General features: G+C 42.0%; 1 protein-coding gene across 1 annotated transcript in view; it reads left to right on the top strand.

Annotated features, from left to right (window-relative positions):
- Positions 1-20,653, top strand: part of WHAMM (WASP homolog associated with actin, golgi membranes and microtubules) — a 31,595-nt gene extending 10,942 nt beyond the window's left edge. Inside the window, exons 6-10 of the mRNA XM_023194292.2 lie at positions 3,106-3,293; positions 6,428-6,514; positions 6,748-6,843; positions 16,712-17,174; positions 19,318-20,653. Coding sequence (XP_023050060.1) covers positions 3,106-3,293; positions 6,428-6,514; positions 6,748-6,843; positions 16,712-17,174; positions 19,318-19,625 — 1,142 coding nt within the window. The 3' untranslated portion in view covers positions 19,626-20,653. The remainder of the gene's footprint in view (positions 1-3,105; positions 3,294-6,427; positions 6,515-6,747; positions 6,844-16,711; positions 17,175-19,317) is intronic.
- Positions 20,654-23,349: the final 2,696 nt, after the last annotated feature.

Here is a 23,349-nt window from a genome sequence, read left to right as displayed (position 1 = left end):
GCATAATAGTCTTCTTCATTTAATACATAATAACTGTCTTTCTATTTCAGTGAATAATAAAAGTATCAACATTTTAATGGCTGCATAGTATTCCATTTTATGGATATACCATGATTTCCAAATTTCAGCTGTTTTGAACAGTAGTGTAGTGAACTTTCCTTTACCCATATCTTTGAGTATAGGACAGATTATTTCCTTGGAATAAATTTTTAAGGATGGAATTATTGAGTCAAGGGCAATGTATATTTTACATTTTGATACATAACAATACAATAATCATCTGAGATACATTTTTCCTCACCTCTGTATTATTTTCTGATTTCTAAATTTCATACTACATAATGGCCCTCTAGATAGGTTGTACATTTAAAATGATGCTCCCAGGCTGGGTGCGGTGGCTCACGCCTGTAATCTCAGCACTTTGGGAGGCTGAGGGGGCAAATCACTTGAGGTCAGGAGTTCAAGACCAGCTTGGCCAACGTGGTGAAACCCTGTCTCTACTAAAAATACAAAAATTAGCTGGGTGTGATGGTGGACGCCTTTAATCCCAGCTACCTGGGAGGCTGAGATAGGAGAATCGCTTGAACCTGGGAGATGGAGATTGCAGTGAGCCGAGATGGCACCACTGCACTCCAGTCTGGGCAACAAAGTAAGACTCTGTCCCAAAAAAAAAAAAGAGAAAAGAAAAAAGATGCTCCCATCAGCAGAATATGAGTGTGTATGTTTCCCAGACTCATGCCATTCTTTTGCATTTTTGTTTACTTGACAGAGGAAATGACAGTCTTCCAGTTTTCATTTATTATGAGTGAATATTGAACAAAATTTTATATGTTTATGAGCCATTTGTACCTATTTTATGAAATGCCTCTTCATAGTCTTTGTCCATTTTTCTTTGGAATATTTCCTTTCCACATTAAGAATAATATCCTCTATTTTCTGTCATATGTTACAAATAATCTCTCCTTGTCATTTGCATTTTCTTGCCTTTCAGAAATATTTAATTTTTATGAAGTCACATTTATCAATTTTTTTCCCCTATGGCTTCTGCTTTTAGTATTTTGTCTGGCAATATTCTCCTATCCCAAAATTATGTCAGTATATACTTATGTCTTCTTTTCGTATGTTTATGATGTGGCTTTTTAAAACATTTAATTCTTTAGTCCAGGTGGAATTTATTTTGATTGTGGTAGGAACTGAACCTTTCCCTCAAATTGTTAAGCAGTCCCAATCACTGATTTTAAAAACATTTTCCCTAAATGTTTAACATTTCTCAAGCTAAACATTAGATTGACTTTGGTCTGTTTCTGAGTTGTTCTCCTCCATTGGTTTGTGAGTGGCTCTGCTGCTGGCTCCATACTGTTCCCATGACTGTACCTTGGAAGCACATTTTAGGGTCTGATAAGGCAAGTTAACCCCGCATTACTTCTCCACAAGTTTTCTGACTGTTTTCACTCCTTTATTCTTCCAGATGAAATTTAGAATCAAGTTCAAAACAAAAACTCGTTGGAATTTTGATTGTGATTTTGCTTAAAATTAGAGATTACTTTGGGGAGAATAGTGGTCTTTGCAATTTTGAATCTTCCTACCCAAGAACATGGTATGTCTCTCTCCATTTATTTAAATCTTTTTTCCTAAATTTCCTCCAAGTTTAATAAAGTTCTTCACATAGATCCTGAACTTTTAGTTTAATCCTGAGTATTCACAATTTTTTGCAGTAGTTTCAGGTTATAAGCATTTTACATATTTAGGGAAAAAATTACATTAAAAAAGAAGTTAATCTGGAAGGATGCATGCCAAATTGTTCATAATGTTTTTCCTCTGAGAATGACTCAGAAGGTTTGGGGAAGGAGCAAGAAAATTTCACTATTTATTTTATGTACTTCTGGAGGGTTTGAATTTGTTACAGTAAGCGTGACTTTAAAAAAATCGATATGTAATCAAGATTAAATATGACTAAGGCATCTTAATAATATATTGCTGGTAGAATATAAGTTGCCTTTCTGGAGTGCAATTTGGCAGTGGGTATCAAGATCCTTTTATCTGCTAAGGAAGTGATAAAAAGTGTACACAAAGATTTATACAGAGATGTTCATCGCAGTGAAATGAATAATAATGGAACATTGGAACAGCCTAACAACATGGATTGCTTAGAGAATACTATGCTGCCATTAAAATTTATCTTTAAAAAAATTTTTTTTAATTTTTTTTTTGAGACGGAGTCTTGCTCTGTCGCCCGGGCTGGAGTGCAGTGGCCAGATCTCAGCTCACTGCAAGCTCCGCCTCCCGGGTTCATGCCATTCTCCTGCCTCAGCCTCCCGAGTAGCTGGGACTACAGGCACCCACTACCTCACCCGGCTAGTTTTTTGTATTTTAGTAGAGACGGGGTTTCACCATGTTAGCCAGGATGGTCTCGATCTCCTGACCTCATCATCTGCCCGTCTCGGCCTCCCAAAGTGCTGGGATTACAGGCTTGAGCCACCGCGCCCGGCCTTTTTTTAAATTTTTGGAGATGGAGTCTTGCTCTGTTGCCCAGGCTAGAGTGCAGTGGCATGATCTCGGCTCGCTGCAACCTCTGCCTCCCAGGTTCATGCTGTTCCCCTGCCTCAGCCTCCCAGCTAGCTAGGATTATAGGCACACACCACTGTGCCCAACTAATTTTTGTATTTTTAGTAGAGACAGGGTTTTGCCATGTGGATCAGGCTGGTCTTGAACTCCTGACCTCAGGTGTTCCGCCTGCCTTGGCCTCCCAAAGGGCTAGGATTACAGGCGTGAGCCACGGTACCTGGCCTAAAAATTTATTTCCATCCCATGGAAAATGTTCTTTTAGAACTCCATTGATATGTGTAGCTATGTAAGTAGTATGTGTATGTATGTGTGCTTGTGTATATATCTATATATACATGTATATGTACATGCATCCACTACTTACATGTATATACACACATATATGTAGTCATGTATATACACACGTATATTTTTTATATATGTTAATAGTTCTCAGTGATGAGATTACAAGTGATCTTTATTTTCCTTACATTTAAAAAAATGCAATGCATTTTTAAAAATAATAAAATGTGTTTTAAACAATCATTAATACATTTTTAGAGAAACAGAATGAAGTTGTCTATTACGATCCATGTGAAAGTCCAGAGGAACTTAAAGTCATTGACTGTGTCGTGGGGCTGCAGGATGATAAGAATTTGGAAGTGAAAGAACTCAGAAGGCAGTGCCAGCAGCTGGAGTCTAAACGGGGCAGGATCTGTGCCAAAAGAGCCTCTCTCCGGAGTAGAAAGGTAGATACGCTCAGAGCAGCTTTCTTTTATTTTCTCTTCCAGAAATTTATTCTTGTATGAAGGATAAAGAGGTACTGAAATAAGGTTTTTACCAACACAGTGATTACTTTTCCGTACTTATCCATGGCTTATGTACTTATGTACTTATCCATGGCTATAGTTAAAATGCTTTTAAATGTTTTTCTTAAAAATATTTTTTTTTTCTTTTAGGATTTAAGCATTTAGCAAATCTCAAGGTTTTAATTTATTCATTCAACAACTATTTGTTGAACGCCCATTGCATACACAGACACTTTATTTTTATTTTTTTGAGACAGTCTTGCTCTGTCAGCCAGGCTGGAGTGCAGAGGCATGATGTTGGCTCATTGCAACTTCTGCCTCCTAGGTTCAAGCAATTCTCGTGCCTTAGCCTGCCAGGTAGCTGGGTTTACAGGCACGTGCCACCACGCCCAGCTAATTTTTGTGTATTTTGTAGAGACGGGGTTTTGCCATGTTGGCTAGGCTGGTCTTGAACTCCTGACCTCAAGTGATCCACCCACCTTGGCCTCCCAAAGTGCTGGGATTACAGGTGTGAGCCACCGCCCCTGGACCACAGGTACTTTAAAAACCACAATAGGTAGAAACTCTATTTCTAATAACCAACTGTAACAATTCTAAATATATTTTACTGTAAATTATTGAGTACACAAAACAATTACAGATAATATTCAGCTCACCTCAGACCTTATATTTGGTGATTTTTTCTTAATTTTTAAAAATCCATGAATACATAAAAAGATAACACTAAGAAATTTAATTTTTTCCGGCAGAAAAGGAAGCTTCTATATATCATTTTTATACAGACTTTTATATGTATTTACTCATATTTACTATACTTTTCTCCTTTTTTTTTTTTTTTGAGACGGACGGAGTCTCGCTCTGTCTCCCAGTCTGAAGTGCAGTGGCGCGATCTCGGCTCGCTGCAACCTCCGCCTCCCAGGTTCAAGCGAGTCTCCTGCCTCAGCCTCCCATGTAGCTGGGATTACAGGCACCTGTCACCACATCCGGCTTTTTTTTTTTTTTTTTTTTGTGATGGAATCTCGCTCTGTCACCAGGCTGGAGTGCAGTGGCGTGATCTCGGCTCACTGCAACCTCCGTCTCCAGAGTTCGAGCGATTCTCCTGCCTCAGCCCTAGAGTAGCTAGGATTACAGGCGCACGTCACCACACCTGGCTAATTTTTGTATTTTTAATAGAGATGGGGTTTCACCATGTTGGCCAGGCTGGTCTTGAACTCCTGACTTCAGGTGAGCCACCTGCCTCGGCCTCCCAAAGTGCTGGGATTACAGGCGTGAGCCACAGTGCCCGGCCACATTCGGCTAATTTTTTATTTTTAGTAGAGATGGGGTTTCACCATGTTGGTCAGACTGGTCTTGAATTCCTGACCTCAAGCAATCCACCTGCCTCAGCCTCCCAAAGTTCTGGGATTACAGGCGTGAGCCACTGTGCCCAGCCTACTATTCTTATTAGAATTAAGAAAACATGAAAATTGTGACTTTTGTAGCTTACAAAAATGTTAATTACTCTTCCATCTAAATACAAATACTTAAAAAAAACTTGTCTAGGTGCCATGGTTCATGCCTGTAATCCCAGCACTTTGGGAGGCTGAGGTGGGAGAATCACTTAAGACCAGAAGTTCGAGACCAGGGACAATACAGTGAGACCTCATCTCTATGGGGCGCACCTGTAGTCCCAGCTACTCAAGAGGCTGAAGCAGGAAGATCGCTTGAGGCCAGGAGGTCGAGGCTTCAGTGAGCTATGATTGTACCACTGCACTTCAGCCGGGGTGATAGAACAAGACCCTGTCTCTAATAAAAAATAAAAATAAAAAACTTTGTTAGAAGAGTATATTCTTTGTATGTTCGTGTTTAAGAATTGTACTTCTGGATTTAGGAACTGTTATTCAGAGGATTTGAAGATATACAGGCATTTGCCCTTTGCTCCACATTTCAGAAAACCCATGAACCCAGGAGTCTCCTTGGGCACTTCCATGGTGCTGTGGATGAAGAGATGCCTCCACCTCCTTGGCAGTGTTATATGTATATATATATAAAATGCTCCTGTGCCTTCTCTTATCCAGACTTGGAGCAGTAACCTTCACTCTAAAGATATAATCACTCCCCCACCCCATTTAGAGGAGCTCTTTCCACAGATTCTGGAAATGTTGGAATTTGGAAAGCACTCGGTTAATAGAATGGTAGTTGAGGTGAGCTCTCAACTTGGGTTCAGATCACAGCTTGGCCACTTAGGTAGCCACGTGACCTTAGGCAAATTACTTAAATCTCTTTTGAGCTTACAGTTTTCTCATCTTTTAAAAGAGGATGATAGGCCGGCACAGCACCCGTAATCCCAGCTACTTGGGAGGCTGAGGCAGGAGAATTGCTACCTGAGAGGCAGAGGTTGCAGTGAGCTCAGATCGCGCCATTGCACTCCAGCCTGGGCAACAAGAGCGAAACTCAGTCTCAAAAAAAAAAAAAAAAAAGACAATAGTGATAATAATACAAATTTCATGCGAGGATAAAGTATCATAAGGCACGAAAAGTACTTGGCATTGAGGCTAAAACCTACTCAATAAGTGTTAGTATTATCTGTGAGTATTACTGTATTATTTTTTACATAGATTAAGGATCTTATGTACATATAGCCTATTATATATTGGTATAGTGAGTGGTTAAGCACAAGTGAAACACAGTTATAATTTTTCAGGTATTTGTAGGTTGCCCTGCTTTTGTAGGTATGCTTGGAAATGTAATTAGTTTTTATAATGTTATGGGGAAATGTGTTTAAAACAATCACATTAAAACATTGTTGGGACACATCCCATTTAAGAGTGGGGGCTCCCTCTATGTCCTCTCACGGGTTGGTGGATTATTTTTCATCTCTTAAAGCACTCTGCTGGGAACAAATTATTTACATAAGCAGCCAGGCAACCCTCATCATAAACTGTGGAGGAGACAGTACCATTGGGCCGCACCAGAACTAATATTAATGAATGCCTTACATTATAGCCCAAAGGCAGTGCTTTTTTCTTTTAACCTTTTATGCTATACCAGGGTAATATTAAAAACCATGTAGGTGATTTGTATTATTCTACCAGGATCAGTGCAAAGAAAATCATCGGCTCAGATTGCAACAGGCTGAAGAAAGCATAAGATACTCTCGTCAGCATCACAGTATTCAGATGGTGAGTCTCCTCCGAAGGAAAATGTTCTGTGTTTGTGTAGCGTGACATGTAGGCCTAGACTTGTGGAAACTGGAATTGCGCTGCCCTGGACCTGCAGCTGTCAGCCATTTGCCTCCAGGCCTGCAGCCTGGGCGCAGCTTTGGGGTGGTGATGTTGGGGTACAGCCTCTTTCTTTGTTGAGACATTTTCTGTAGTGTTGAGCAATTTAGAAATATACATTTGTTTAAATATAGAAAAGAGACAAGATAAAAGAAGAGGAGCAAAAGAAAAAAGAATGGATCAACCAAGAACGTCAAAAAACACTCCAACGATTGAGAGCATTTAAAGATGTAAGTTCTATAAAAAGTCACCTCATCTACACTTCTGGGGAAATAAATGAAGACCACCCTAAAAAAGAGGAAAGTATAAAGTATTAAGAACAGGTCATGCAGAACGTGAACATTTAAAAAATACCACTATTTCTGGTATATCAATAAAAAACAACAAAAATAGAATATCAGTGATTCAAAACCCATGATATAAAATAATTACTGTTTTTGACATCACAACACGCTTGGGTTCCTGCTCTGCACTCCTGACTGAGTAGTCCTAACTGGCACTGGTGGTTTAGATTGGCAAGGAAAACTGAAAACTGTTCAACTCCCTTGACGTTAGCTGGCATTTCCCCTCATTTGTAATAAACAGTTCTTTAAAATGTTATCCAGGCAGCATTGTGATATAAGTGTAGTGAAAGTGCCCTGTTAAAAGTAAAATGGGTTGTTTTTTTTTCGATATCTACAACTTTCCTTTTTCTTTTTTTTTTTTTAATTATACTTTAAGTTCTAGGGTACATGTGCATAACGTGCAGGTTTGTTACATATGTATACTTGTGCCATGTTGGTGTGCTGCACCCATCAACTCATCAGCACCCATCAATTCATCATTTATATCATGTATAACTCCCCAATGCAATCGCTCCCCCCTCCCCCCTCCCCATGATAGGCCCAGTGTGTGATGTTCCCCTTCCCGAGTCTAAGTGATCTCATTGTTCAGTTCCCACCTATGAATGAGAACATGCGGTGTTTGGTTTTCTCTTCTTGTGATAGTTTGCTAAGAATGATGGTTTCCAGCTGTATCCATGTCCCTACAAAGGACGCAAACTCATCCTTTTTTATGGCTGCATAGTATTCCATGGTATATATGTGCCACATTTTCTTAATCCAGTCTATTACAGATGGACATTTGGGTTGTTTCCAAGTCTTTGCTATTGTGAATAGTGCCGCAATAAACATACGTGTGCATGTGTCTTTGTAGTAGAATAATTTATGATCCTTTGGGTATATACCCAGTAGTGGGATGGCTGGGTCATATGGTACATCTAGTTCTAGATCCTTGAGGAATTACCATACTGTTTTCCATAATGGTTGAACTAGTTTACAATCCCACCAACAGTGTAAAAGTGTTCCTATTTCTCCACATCCTCTCCAACACCTGTTGTTTCCTGATTTTTTAATGATTGCCATTCTAACTGGTGTGAGATGGTATCTCATTGTGGTTTTGATTTGCATTTCTCTGATGGCAAGTGATGATGAGCATTTTTTCATGTGTCTGTTGGCTGTATGAATGTCTTCTTTTGAGAAATGTCTGTTCATATCCTTTCCCCACTTTTTGATGGGGTTGTTTTTTTTTTTCTTGCATATTTGTTTGAGTTCTTTGTAGATTCTGGGTATTAGCCCTTTGTCAGATGAGTAGATTGCAAAAATTTTCTCCCATTCTGTAGGTTGCCTGTTCACTCTGATGGTAGTTTCTTTTGCTGTGCAGAAGCTCTTTAGTTTAATGAGATCCCATTTGTCAATTTTGGCTTTTGCTGCCGTTGCTTTTGGTGTTTTAGACATGAAGTCCTTGCCCATGCCTATGTCCTGAATGGTACTACCTAGGTTTTCTTCTAGGGTTTTTATGGTATTAGGTCTAACATTTAAGTCTCTAATCCATCTTGAATTAATCTTCGTATAAGGAGTAAGGAAAGGATCCAGTTTCAGCTTTCTACTTATGGCTAGCCAATTTTCCCAGCACCATTTATTAAATAGGGAATCCTTTCCCCATTTCTTGTTTCTGTCAGGTTTGTCAAAGATCAGATGGCTGTAGATGTGTGGTATTATTTCTGAGGACTCTGTTCTGTTCCATTGGTCTATATCTCTGTTTTGGTACCAGTACCATGCTATTTTGGTTACTGTAGCCTTGTAGTATAGTTTGAAGTCAGGTAGCGTGACGCCTCCAGCTTTGTCCTTTTGACTTAGGATTGTCTTGGCAATGTGGGCTCTTTTTTGGTTCCATATGAACTTTAAAGCAGTTTTTTCCAATTCTGTGAAGAAACTCATTGGTAGCTTGATGGGGATGGCATTGAATCTATAAATAACCTTGGGCAGTATGGCCATTTTCACGATATTGATTCTTCCTATCCATGAGCATGGTATGTTCTTCCATTTGTTTGTGTCCTCTTTGATTTCACTGAGCAGTGGTTTGTAGTTCTCCTTGAAGAGGTCCTTTACATCCCTTGTAAGTTGGATTCCTAGGTATTTTATTCTCTTTGAAGCAATTGTGAATGGAAGTTCATTCCTGATTTGGCTCTCTGCTTGTCTGTTACTGGTGTATAAGAATGCTTGTAATTTTTGCACATTAATTTTGTATCCTGAGACTCTGCTGAAGTTGCTTATCAGCTTAAGGAGATTTTGGGCTGAGACGATGGGGTTTTCTAAATATACAATCATGTCATCTGCAAACAGGGACAATTTGACTTCTTCTTTTCCTAACTGAATACCCTTGATTTCTTTCTCTTGCCTGATTGCCCTAGCCAGAACTTCCAACACTATGTTGAATAGGAGTGGTGAGAGAGGGCATCCCTGTCTTGTGCCAGTTTTCAAAGGGAATTTTTCCAGTTTTTGCCCATTCAGTATGATATTAGCTGTGGGTTTGTCATAAATAGCTCTTATTATTTTGAGGTACGTTCCATCAGTACCGAATTTATTGAGCGTTTTTAGCATGAAGGGCTGTTGAATTTTGTCAAAAGACTTTTCTGCATCTATTGAGATAATCATGTGGTTCTTGTCTTTGGTTCTGTTTATATGCTGGATTACGTTTATTGATTTGAGAATGTTGAACCAGCCTTGCATCCCAGGGATGAAGCCCACTTGATCATGGTGGATAAGCTTTTTGATGTGCTGCTGAATCCGTTTTGCCAGTATTTTATTGAGGATTTTTGCATCGATGTTCATCAGGGATATTGGTCTAAAATTCTCTTTTTTTGTTGTGTCTCTGCCAGGCTTTGGCATCAGGATGATGTTGGCCTCATAAAATGAGTTAGGGAGGATTCCCTCTTTTTCTATTGATTGGAATAGTTTGAGAAGGAATGGTACCAGCTCCTCCTTGTACCTCTGGTAGAATTCAGCTGTGAATCCATCTGGTCCTGGACTTTTTTTGGTGGGTAGGCTATTAATTGTTGCCTCAATTTCGGAGCCTGCTATTGGTCTATTCAGGGATTCAACTTCTTCCTGGTTTAGTCTTGGGTGAGTGTAAGTGTCCAGGAAATTATCCATTTCTTCTAGATTTTCTAGTTGATTTGTGTAGAGGTGTTTATAGTATTCTCTGATGGTAGTTTTTATTTATGTGGGGTCGGTGGTGATATCCCCTTTATCATTTTTTATTGCGTCTATTTGATTCCTCTCTCTCTTCTTATTAGTCTTGCTAGCGGTCTGTCAATTTTGTTGATCTTTTCAAAAAACCAACTCCTGGATTCATTGATTTTTTGGAGGGTTTTTTGTGTCTCTATCTCCTTCAGTTCTGCTCTGATCTTAGTTATTTCTTGCCTTCTGCTAGCTTTTGAATGTGTTTGCTCTTGCCTCTCTAGTTCTTTTAATTGTGATGTTAGAGTTTCAATTTTAGATCTTTCCTGCTTTCTCTTGTGGGCATTTAGTGCTATAAATTTCCCTCTACACACTGCTTTAAATGTGTCCCAGAGATTCTGGTATGTTGTATCTTTGTTCTCATTGGTTTCAAAGAACATCTTTATTTCTGCTTTCATTTCGTTATGTACCCAGTAGTCATTCAGGAGCAGGTTGTTCAGTTTCCATGTAGTTGAGTGGTTTTGATTGAGTTTCTTAGTCCTGAGTTCTAGTTTGATTGCACTGTGGTCTGAGAGACAGTTTGTTATAATTTCTGTTCTTTTACATTTGCTGAGGAGTGCTTTACTTCCAATTATGTGGTCAATTTTGGAATAAGTGTGATGTGTTGCTGAGAAGAATGTATATTCTGTTGATTTGGGGTGGAGAGTTCTATAGATGTCTATTAGGTCCGCTTGGTGCAGAGATGAGTTCAATTCCTGGATATCCTTGTTAAGTTTCTGTCTCGTTGATCTGTCTAATATTGACAGTGGAGTGTTGAAGTCTCCCATTATTATTGTATGGGAGTCTAAGTCTCTTTGTAAGTCTCTAAGGACTTGCTTTATGAATCTGGGTGCTCCTGTATTAGGTGCATATATATTTAGGATAGTTAGCTCTTCCTGTTGGATTGATCCCTTTACCATTATGTAATGGCCTTCTTTGTCTCTTTTGATCTTTGATGGTTTAAAGTCTGTTTTATCAGAGACTAGGATTGCAACCCCTGCTTTTTTTTGTTCTCCATTTGCTTGGTAGATCTTCCTCCATCCCTTTATTTTGAGCCTATGTATGTCTCTGCATGTGAGATGGGTCTCCTGAAGACAGCAGACTGATGGGTCTTGACTCTTTATCCAGTTTGCCAGTCTGTGTCTTTTAATTGGAGCATTTAGTCCATTAACATTTAAGGTTAATATTGTTATGTGTGAACTTGATCCTGCCATTATGATATTAACTGGTTATTTTGCTCGTTAGTTGATGCAGTTTCTTCCTAGCCTCGATGGTCTTTACATTTTGGCATGTTTTTGCAATGGCTGGTTCTGGTTGTTCCTTTCCATGTTTAGGGCTTCCTTCAGGGTCTCTTGTAAGGCAGGCCTGGTGGTGACAAAATCTCTAAGCATTTGCTTATCTGTAAAGGATTTTATTTCTCCTTCACTCATGAAACTTAGTTTGGCTGGATATGAAATTCTGGGTTTAAAATTCTTTTCTTTAAGAACGTTGAATATTGGCCCCCACTCTCTTCTGGCTTGTAGAGTTTCTGCCGAGAGATCTGCTGTCAGTCTGATGGGCTTCCCTTTGTGGGTAACCCGACCTTTCTCTCTGACTGCCCTTAAGATTTTTTCCTTCATTTCAACTTTGGTGAATCTGGCAATTATGTGTCTTGGAGTTGCTCTTCTGGAGGAGTATCTTGGTGGCGTTCTCTGTATTTCCTGAATTTGAATGTTGGCCTGCCCTACTAGGTTGGGGAAGTTCTCCTGGATGATATCCTTAAGAGTGTTTTCCAACTTGTTTCCATTCTCCCCCTCACTTTCAGGCACCCCAATCAGACGTAGATTTGGTCTTTTTACATAATCCCATACTTCTTGCAGGCTTTGTTCATTTCTTTTTCTTCTTTTTTCTTTTGGTTTCTCTTCTCGCTCATTTCATTCATTTGATCCTCAGTCGCTGATACTCTTTCTTCCAGTTGATCGAGTCGGTTACTGAAGCTTATGCATTTGTCACGTATTTCTCATGTCATGGTTTTCATCTCTGTCATTTCATTTATAACCTTCTCTGCATTAATTAGTCTAGCTGTCAATTCTTCCACTCTTTTTCAAGATTTTTAGTTTCTTTGCGCTGGGTACGTAATTCCTCCTTTAGCTCTGAGAAGTTTGATGGACTGAAGCCGCCTTCTCTCATTTCGTCAAAGTCATTCTCTGACCAGCTTTGATCCGTTGCTGGCGATGAGCTGCGCTCCTTTGCAGGGGGAGATGCGCTCTTATTTTTTGAATTTCCAGCTTTTCTGCCCTGCTTCTTCCCCATCTTCGTGGTTTTATCTGCCTCTGGTCTTTGATGATGGTGACGTACTGATGGGGTTTTGGTATAGGTGTTCTTCCTGTTTGATAGTTTTCCTTCTAATAGTCAGGACCTTCAGCTGTAGGTCTGTTGGAGATTGCTTGAGGTCCACTCCAGACCCTGTTTGCCTGGGTATCAGCAGCAGAGGTTGCAGAAGATAGAATATTGCTGAACAGCGAGTGTACCTGTCTGATTCTTACTTTGGAAGCTTCCTCTCAGGGGTGTACTCCACCCTGTGAGGTGTGGGGTGTCAGACTGCCCCTAGTGGGGGATGTCTCCCAGTTAGGCTACTCAGGGGTCAGGGACCCACTTGAGCAGGCAGTCTGTCCCTTCTCAGATCTCAACCTCCGTGTTGGGAGATCCACTGCTCTCTTCAAAGCTGTCAGACAGAGTCGTTCGCGTCTGCACAGGCCTCTGCTGCTTCCCCTGTTATTTTTTAGCTGTGCCCTGTCCCCAGAGGCGGAGTCTACAGAGACAGGCAGGTTTCCTTGAGCTGCTGTGAGCTCCACCCAGTTCGAGCTTCCCAGCGGCTTTGTTTACCTACTTAAGCCTCAGCAATGGCGGGCGCCCCTCCCCCAGCCTCGCTGCTGCCTTGTGGTTAGATCCCCGCAGACTGCTGTGTTAGCAAGGAGGGAGGCTCCTTGGGTGTGGGACCCTCCCGGCCAGGTGTGGGGTATATTCTCCTGGTGTGCCCGTTTGCTTACAGTGCAGTATTGGGGTGGGAGTTACCTGATTTTCCAGGTGTTGTGTGTCTCAGTTCCCCCGGTTAGGAAAAGGGATTCCCTTCCCCCTTGATCTTCCCAGGTGAGGCGATGCCTCGCCCTGCTTCAGCTCTCGCTGGTCGGGCTGCAGCAGCTGACCAGCACCGATTGTCCAGCACTCCCTAGTGAGATGACCCCAGTACCTCAGTTGAAAATGCAGAAATCACCGGTCTTCTGTGTCACTCGCGCTGGGAGTTGGAGACTGGAGCTGTTCCTATTTGGCCATCTTGCTCCGCCCCTCTCTCTTTTTTTTTTTTTTTTAAAGTATATACTTATGAGGATAATGTTATTTTTTATGCCCTCTGTTACAGGCCTACATTTGTATTTCCTCCACAAAATGATCCTGAGTCCGTAATTTTTTTCCTATTTCTTGACTTTATTATTAGAGATAAATTCATTTAATTAAAAAAAGCTGCTATGAAGATTCAAAAAATAATTTTTTGCTTTATTATTTTTAATTGACACATAACTGTACATATTTATGAGGTATAGTGTGATATTTTGATACAGGTATATAATGTATAATGATGAAATCAGGTCACCTCAAACATTTATCTAACGGTAAATAGGTTTTTTAAAACAATGTAAGTAGGGAGTCAGGCACGGTGGCTCACGCCTGTAATCCTAGCACTTTGGGAGGCTGAGGCGGGCAGATTGCTTGAGGCCATGAGTTTGAGACCAGGCTGGGCAACGTGGTGAAACCCCATCTCTACTGAAAATACAAAAATTAGCCGGGCATGGTGGCACATACCTGTAGTCTCAGCTACTTGGGAGGCTGAGGCACAAGAATCACTTGAACCTGGGAGGCAGAGGTTACAGTGAGCCAAACTTGTACCACTGCGCTCCAGCATGAACAACAGAGTGAGATTCTTCTGTCTCAAAAAAAAAAAAAAAAAAAGTAAATAGGGGCTTAAGAATATCATTGAATTTACTGACTATAAAACATAGACCTGCCTTCATTCCCCAGCCCTATCACAAAGACCCAAGTTTGTTGTAGCCCCAGAAAAGGAAATAACCCACTTTGTCCCAGAAAAGATTCTGGAATAGGTATCTGATGCTTTTCATATACCCGGCACCATGCTAGGCACTTCACATTCACTCTCACTTAGTTCTTGAAACAGCCTTGTGAGAGAGCTTCATCACCACTTTACAAATGAGTAACCAAGGTTCGGAATAGTTGGTTACACAATTTAGTTCAAGGTTAAACAGCAGCAGTCGAAGCCAGGTCTTACTCCAGGGCCACATAGGGCTTCTCAGCTTGGGCAACACATCCAGATCCTCTGGAGAGCTTCTTTTATGTACTAAGGCCCATCCCCACCCACAGAAATTCTGATGTGACTGCCCTGGATTGGGGCCTGGGTGTGAACTGCAGTGGAAAGCATGAATTGAAGGAGCTGCCTGAATACTAGATAAATGCAGAGCCAGTGAGGTGGAGAGGAACTGGCTGGTCGCCATCACCAAGAGAGTTTCGATGAACAGAATGGAGTCAGGGTACAGGAAGGGATCCAAGGGCAGCCAGCCCGTCTCCTCAGCCCTCACTCAGATCAAGGAATTGTTTGGCAATACAGAAGATTACTTTTTTGCGTGTGGGTGATATGAAAATGGGAGGGGTAGGCAGATTTAAAATGACAGAATCAGGCCTCCTAAGCTCCCAACGAAACTGGAACAATTAGTTAAATGCTAACATGTTCACCCAAAATTGCGATACATTACTGGTTTTCTAGTCCAAAAAAGCTCTTATGGAGGTATGCGCTTGCATGGGGTGACAGGAAAGTTTGTGTGGCTTAAATTTTGGGTAAAAGAATTTGAGAATTCAGTTTCCTTCAGCTTAATGAGCCACCTGTGTGACAAAAGCTTGTGGGCTTTTGGGATGTATGGACAGTGGCATCCTGTGTAGAATAAGGGAGTTCTGTGTTTACCAAGAAGTGCCACCCTTAAAGGGGACATAGCCAGTTTGAGCACATTTGGAAGGGAGGAAGCAGGAGAGGGAGAAAACTAGAAATAAGATCATGTGATACATGGTATCTGTTGAGATCAAGGAAGTTTTTTGAATATCTGAAGGGCTGTGCGAGGTAAAGGATTTAATTTATCATGGGTGGACAGACTGCCTGTGCAATATAAGGCAGAACTCGGCCAGGCGCCATGGCTCAAGCCTGTAATCCTAGCACTTTGGGAAGCTGAGGCAGGTGGATTGCTTGAACCCAGGAGTTTGAGAACAGCCTGGGCAACAAAGTGAGACCCCGTCTCTACAAAAAAAATAAAGGCAGAACTTAACAGTCCAGAGTCACAGTGACATGCTACAGCCGGGATGCCACAGAAAGCATCCTTGGGTGGTTCAGGGAACCCCATCAGGGATGACCTGATCAGTTGGATGGAGATCAGTTGGATGACCACTGGCGTTTAGCCCTCTGGCCCAGTTTCTGGGATTCTAATTCTGCTGGCATGCTCTCTGACAGAAGGCTGCAGGACGGCAGCTGCATGGCTGTGTCTGCATCAGGGAGGTTTGGGGGCTTGTTGCCATGTTGCTATTTGTCCTGAAAGGAGTAGAATGTAAGGGAAATGGAAATACTCCTTGAGTTTATCATAGATTGCATGGTGTGTGTGTGTTTGCATTAACAGGGTCATGTTGAATGCATCCTTTGCCAGTTTCTTTAACTTAGGTTTTTGAGATATATTCATGTTAATATGTATAGAGCTAGTTCATTTTAATGAGTTCACAGTATTACATTTTATGTTTTATTGGCTAATCAGTGTCTTCTTTAGGGACATCCTCTCATGATTATCTCTTTGTGGGGCTAGGTTTTTCTTTATCAAATGAATACATGAAAGACCAGAACTTTTTCAATTTACATTTTCTTAATTATGAAATTAACTCTAAGCCTAAAAGTAAGAGAAAAGAAATATCCACAGGCTCTGTTATAGCTGCCACTTGGATGTCCACTGTGCTGGCATTCTTCATAGAACTTTTTTCATTTTTAATCGTAATACATATTTTATATCTGGTTTTCAGTGAACACTGTATCATCTGATTTTTTCAGATGTTTCAGGCGTTGTACTATTTCACTTTTTATGGCTTTTCTTTTTTTGAGACAGAGTCTTGCTCTTTTGCCGGCTACTTAATATTTTGAATAGATTTGTCATACTTTTTTCAACTAATATCCTATTATTTGTATTTTAGCATTTCTAATTTTCCATACTAAAAATTGATGATTATTTTCCTCTATATGTATGCTTTCGTATCTTCATTTTACTACAGAGAAGGTAACACTTGATCAAAGGATGTAAATGCTTATCTTTTAATCCATGAAAAATGGCTTCGGTAGCAAGGATGGCTGTACAAACAAGAAGGAGCCACTTTGTGAATTAGACCATCCATGCATAGAAACACATGTGTTTATAGATTTCTAGAAAGTTTCAGCATTTTGATGGTTTGCACTTGTGGCAGATTCCTCACCATGGTTTTTCATTTTCAGAAACGCCTAGCTCAATCTGTCCAAAACACCTCTGGCTCAGAACCCGTGGCTCCAAACCTGCCAGGCGACCTTTCCCAGCAGACATGCTTGCCAGCTTCCCAGGCGGTGTCAGTAATTCACCCGTCCTCTAGGAAAACTAGAGGTGTTCCCCTATCGGAAGCTGGTAACGTGAAAAGCCCCAAGTGTCAAGACTGTCATGGAAATATCCCTGTCCAGGTTTTTGTTCCAGTTGGTGATCAAACACATTCCAAATCCAGTGAGGAACTGTCACTGCCACCACCTCCTCCTCCACCACCACCACCCCCACCCCCTCCTCTCCCTGCTTTGTCCTCATCCTCTCAAGCTGCAACTCATCAGAACTTAGGCTTCCGGGCTCCAGTGAAAGATGACCGGCCACTTCCTCTAGTGTGTGAATCACCTGCAGAGAGACCACGTGACTCCTTGGAAAGTTTTCCATGTCCAGGTAATCCACTGGAATTCTGTCCCTGCTTCCCCAAGAGTTGTTAAGCTGTTGAAGCATTCTAGCTTCAGAAGCCATCATCTTCAAATGGAAATCATTTTTATAATTCTCTGTAGCTTTAAAATATTCCAGTATTCGCTGCCTTGAGTATCATTATTCTTTCATTGCAGTTAGTATAGTATAGCCTAAATCTGGTTTCATAAATTTTAATTCAGTTTGAAGAAACCATCTCTATACATTTAATGGTCACATGACTTGGGATTTCTGAGGTGGTTAAACTGTCAACCTATTTGAAGTTTCTTAAGACTTCAGTATGTATTTGATTTCTGCCATTGGAATACTTTTCAATACGGTTTTAAACTATGCTTACTGTTGCATCTCTGAGTCCTTTACAGAATCCAGTTTTTGTATTTTAAGTAGAATACTGGTTGGAAATTACTGTAGAAGCGTATTAGCCAGAATGTAGAAGGCTGTTCTTGCAGACTGACTAGCACACTGGGAACCCTTACTGTTGGAAGTCTTTCTAAAGTGTAATGGGTCAGAAAGAAAAAGTGGGCCACTTGTCTTGGCAAGTGCAGTACACTGAATGCTCTTGACAATTTCTTTAATAGGGCTATAGTTCTCAGAATTCGAATTATGGCTTTAGACATTAAGTTTTGAGGAGAATGGCCTAAATCTGCCTAGACTTGAAGCCTATTGCTTTGGGGTATGTGTGTGTGCACTTTAGAATATCCTAACAAAATTTATGTAAATTTGTTTTTAAAAGTATGCTTAAGCACCTCCACCTAAACTGTGCAAGGTTACTGTATTAGGTGTTATCAATGATATAACATTTCCAAACTGATTCTGGTTAATTGAGCAATCTGGCTATTCTGAGTTCAGAGCTTCACTGTACCTAGAACCAGGTACAAATGAAAATGTCCAAATACTAGGTGGAGACCCAATGGCCTGTTTCCATGGGGTTTGCAACAACTGTCCTGTGAATGAAAAGTAAAGAGTTTGCATGGCTGTGTCTAGATCGGACTTTGGAAGTGGGCAGATCTTTGTGGGGTGCCACATTCCCATCCTAGATTTAATGCACACGGTTTTGGGAAGTTCTGTTCAACTCACAAACACTGCTAAATCACAGGAAAGAAAAAGAAAGTGTGAATTTGCACCAGAGAATGCCCTTGATTGTGAAACTTGTCTCATTACCCCCAGAAGGAAATTGTAATAAAGAGGTATAGGTTTAAATCCAAAGCAAAATAGCCTTTTGTTAGCCACAGCATGGCCTTTCAATCCTGAACTAGAATTGATTATTAATCTTGAAGCCTTACCTGGAAGATCTCTAAATTAGTGGCCACAGTCAGGCCTGTCTCCAGTGGGCGATAAAAGATTTTACCCTCTCAGGGGTCTCCAGGTGCCAGAGTGAAAAATAGCTTCTCCTCACCAACGCCTTGAAGCTCTGATCTAATTTGTGTTTTGACAGCATTTCACATACTCAAAAATAAAGTATGTAAGCCACCTCAGGGTAATGTAGATGGAATTAAACACATTATATATAGAAAAATGTGCCAGTGCCACCCCTCCGGTGGTGGTTCATTGAGTTGCCGGTTAAAGTTTTATTTTAAGCCTTTTCATGTGTAGAAACCTACTCACTTCATTGTCATAGAATGAGTCATCACTGACTAATAGCCAAGACCGAAGTTAAATTGAGCAGGATAAAAATTTTTTAAAAAGATTTTTAGCTGGACAGGGTAATGGAGATACAGCTTCAGAGGTATCCTTCAGAGGTCATGTACAGTGGGTGAGACTCTTCCACCCCAGGCTACCGTAACTCTCTTCAGGATGGGAGGGACAGATCACATTTGTCTTGAAAAACAGTAATTCTAACAAAAGTTGTGCATGCCTGTTCCTGTCAGTGGCTATGGATTTGAAGAAGTTAGCAGAAAGAAAGTGGTTAAGCTAAAACATGAGCTATTCAGCTATCCTGGATTCAACCAGGAGGCTTATCTTTAGCAGGTAATCAAGGCATTTGCTTAACGAAGTGATTGTTTGTTTAAATCATGGTGTTAACTGATGTGAGATTTAACAATTTCATAGCAATAATGTTCTGGGAAGGGAATGTGTTTTCTTGATGGTACTAGCTCTGCTTACTCAATTTCAGGATCTATGGATGAAGTGTTGGCCTCCTTAAGGCATGGCAGAGCTCCTCTCCGGAAGGTGGAAGTGCCGGCGGTGCGCCCTCCCCACGCCTCAATCAATGAGCACATTCTGGCTGCCATAAGGCAAGGGGTCAAACTGAAGAAAGTTCACCCTGATCTTGGCCAAAACCTCAGCAGCAAACCAACTAGCAGCAGACACACTAGTGACCTTGAGAGGAGCATCAAGGCTGCACTCCAGAGAATCAAGAGGGTGTCTGCTGGCTCTGAGGAGGACAGCGACGAGCAGGACCCTGGCCAGTGGGACGGTTAGGCTCAAGTTCGACAAAGGTACCTGCCACAGTAGGCTTGAATAAAGTGGGTGAGGCTAAGACCTATTGAAAAGCACACCAACAGGGTGCTGGTAGATGGGCCACATAACAGCCCAGAAGATCAGCAGGGTCTTGTGTGGGATGCTGCAGCTTTTTTATTTTCTTTTTGTTTTTTTGAGATAGTCTCGCTCTGTTGCCCAGGCTGGGGTGCAGTGGCGTGATTTCGGCTCACTGCCAGCTCCGCCTCCCAGGCTGGGGTGCAGTGGTGCGATTTCGGCTCACTGCAAGCTACACCTCCTGGGTTCAAGCAATTCTCTGCCTCAGCCTCCCAAGTAGCTGGGATATTACAGGCATGTGCCACCATGCCCGGCTAATTTTTGTATATTTAGTAGAGACAGGGTTTCATCATGTTGGCCAGGCTGGTCTTGAACTCCTGACATCGTGATCCACCTGCCTTGGCCACCCAAAGTGTTGGGATTACAGACATGAGCCACCGTGCCTGGCCGATGCTGCAGCTTTTGTGTGACGCAGTGACTCTTAAAACTGGGGAGGGAAGTAGAAATGAGAGTTGCACACACCAGCCCATAGGTGGGATGTCAAGACCCAATCGGAAGTGTCGCTGGCCTAAGAGAAGAGCACTTATTTCTCACCATGGGTGATCTAGAATTGTTCCCTATTTCTGAAAGAAGTTTATATTACTCTGGTAAGCAGCACTATTAGACTACTGACTGTGGCCTCCTGTGTATATGGAATAGTGATTTCTCAGATTTATAGGTTTGAATGTGAATGTTATTTTATCAATAATCAGAATAAATTGCTTATATTCAGGAGTTATTTTAAATATTTAAATGAAATTTATTTTAGGCACCAAGCACTACATAAACTCATAATAAAGAACTATTTACAGTGCATTAGCATCACTCATGGGGTAATGAAAACATACCTTAGCTGCTGTAAAAGCAAAGCCTTCTGTGCCTGGGTGGGCTTAAAGTTTTTAATAAGGTTTTAGCTAAACATTTGTTTAAGTGAATACTAAGGATGGAGGAATAGTGTTATTTTCCTCAGGAACTGAGGTCTCATGCTGAAATATTTTCTCCCCCTTAAATTTTTAAAATCGGTAAAGGGGAAAGGACTGATGCCAAACAGTCCATTCATTTCTCAGACTGTGCGAGCATCCCCACTAACCTTGTCACCCTCACTCTGGTGATACTAATCCTGGGTTTCCACAGAACTAAAGGAATCTACCTCGTTTCCAAAGTCCTGATATAGAACAGAAATCTTCCTACCTCCAGTGTCTTTTTGTTTTTTTAAAATTTTTCTTGAGACAGTCTTGCTCTGTCACCAGGCTGTAGTACGGTGGCATGATCTCAGCTCACTGTAACCTCTGCCTCCTGGGTTCAAGTGATTCTCCTGCCTCAGCCTCCTGAGTAGCTGCGCGCCACCACGCCCAGCTAATTTTTGTATTTTTAGTCGAGACAGGGTTTCACTATGTTGGCAGGATGGTCTTAATATCTTGACCTCGTGATCCGTCCACCTTAGCCTCCCAAATGCTGGGATTACAGCGGTGAGCCACTGCACCCAGCCTTCCAGTGTCTTCTTAACTAACTCTGGCACACAGCAACGTGAGGGGCCTCAGTTGGCACAGCTGGGAGGGGCATGAGTCCCTTTCAGCAGCTGCAGCCTGGGCCTCCCTCTGTGGCATGGCCACTGCCAGGTTTCCTGGCCTGTCATGTGTGCTACCTTTTCAGAATGCAAATCCAACTCCTGTGTATGAATGAATGTGCCTCACTGTGCTGGTCTAGGCCTGATGGTCCAAGCCCCGACTCTACACTGGCCCCTGTACCCGCTGCTCCCACCTGAGTTCCCAGGGGTGTTCCAGTGGGGGATGCAACCTGCGGGCTACTCACTGGGCATCAGGTCCAGATCCCAGAGGCAGGTCCAATGGCTGTGCCCCAGGCCTCCTTCCCCACCACAGGCCAGGCTCAGCACAAACTTCCTAGGGAAAGAATTTGGAATTGAAAAAGTAGCAAAATCAGAACTTCGTGGGACTTTTCTTATGCTTATTTTGCAGTTTGGTATTATTTGTAATTACATATTTTTTTTATTATTGTTTGTAATTACAATATTTCACTATTTTGAGATACCAGCAAGCTTAATCAGGCTGAAATAATTCTCAGAATTCGCTTTCTAAGGGCTGCAAACACAAGAGGCCTTTGACAAAAGGATCCTTTTCAAAAGAACGTTCTCACAATAAAAGTTCCTGGCCCAGTTGTGTCTTCTGTGTATCAACACTTCTCTTCCTCTTCTGGAACCTTCTCTCCTTCCTTTCTCCCTTTTCCAGCCTGGCCTTGAAGTCAATCCAGACTTTGGCTTCAGGGAATTCGGAGCCAAGGAAGTGGGGACAAGTGTCTCCTGTTGCCCAGCTTCAGATCTCTGCAATCAGCCTCCAAAGCACTGCCAGTCTTCACCTCTCCCTGGCTTTCCAGCCCACACAGTAAGGGCAGCCCCTCAGCCTGGCAGACAAAACCCTCAGAGACCTGGCCGCCTCCCCTGAGCAGCCGCTGCCCCTGCCACAGGTTTTAGTCCAGCAATACCATACTGCTTCCTGCCTGCCCCCAAAGGGCCTATTCTCTTAAGCGTAAGTGTCTGGAATCCTCCCTGCACCCTCCATGTCCTGGCAAACCCATGCCCATCTTTAGGTCTCAACCCCACAGCCTTTTCCACCCGGTCTTCTCTGACCTCTCTCTCCTATATGGCCATGTACCTTGTCTTGGGAGTCTGGCCCTCTGGCCAGAGGAAGACTGGCATCTGCTCCTAGCACAGCCAATCCTATGGATTGTCCTGGAGTGAAAAGCAATGAGTGGGGCCAATCAGACCTGTGTATTCATCTGTTCATCCACTCTCTCTTCAGAATTTGAACCAGGGAATCAAGCAGGTGGTAACAGCAGCCAGAACGAGGAGGTCATTGGTTAAAGGCCACATGGCATGTGAAACTCATGTAGTTGAGTGGATTTATGGGGCAGAGGCTCTCAGACCATAGGATGTGTAAAAGCACGAGAGTGCATTGGTTTTCTATTGCTGCCATAGAAATAGACCACAAAAGTAGCTGCTTAAAACACAAATTTCTTATCTTACAGTTCTGTAGGTCAGAAGTCCGACATGGGTCTCACTGGGCTAAAATCAAGGTGTTGACAGGGCTGTGTTCTCTTCTAAAGGCTACAGGGAGAAGCCATTTCCTTGCCCTTTTTGGTTTCTCGAGGTTGCCCCTGTTCCTTGGCTTGTGGCCCCTTCCTCCACCTTCAGTGCCAGCAGCATCATATCTGACCCTTCTTCCATCATCACATCTCTTTCTGACCCAAAGAAAGGTTCTCTGCTGCTGAGAACTTGTGTGATTAGACTGGGCCCACCCAGATAATCCTGGATCATCTCTCCATCTGAAAGGCCCTTTTGCCAACTACAGTAACATAGCCACAAGGTTCCAGGGATTAGGATGTGGACATCTTTGGGGACCATTATTCTGTCTAGTAAAAGGAGCTTTCTAGAATGAAGACTTCCAGGGCCAGAATGCAAGGATCCTCATCTAGGAGGTTTTCCTGGGATGGGCCAGCAATACAAATAGCTCTGAAGCAGCTGCTCTGCAGATTGTCCTTAGAAAAATGCTACTACACAAAAGTCAGAGGACCTGAGTGGGCTGGTGACGCAGGAACAGTGAAGCCGGCACACTTA

The sequence above is a fragment of the Piliocolobus tephrosceles genome, chromosome 6 (genome assembly GCF_002776525.5).
Source record: "Piliocolobus tephrosceles isolate RC106 chromosome 6, ASM277652v3, whole genome shotgun sequence".
Taxonomy (NCBI): Eukaryota; Metazoa; Chordata; class Mammalia; order Primates; family Cercopithecidae; genus Piliocolobus; species Piliocolobus tephrosceles.
Note: the sequence above shows the minus strand (reverse complement) of the source record. Positions and strands in the feature narration are given on the sequence as shown.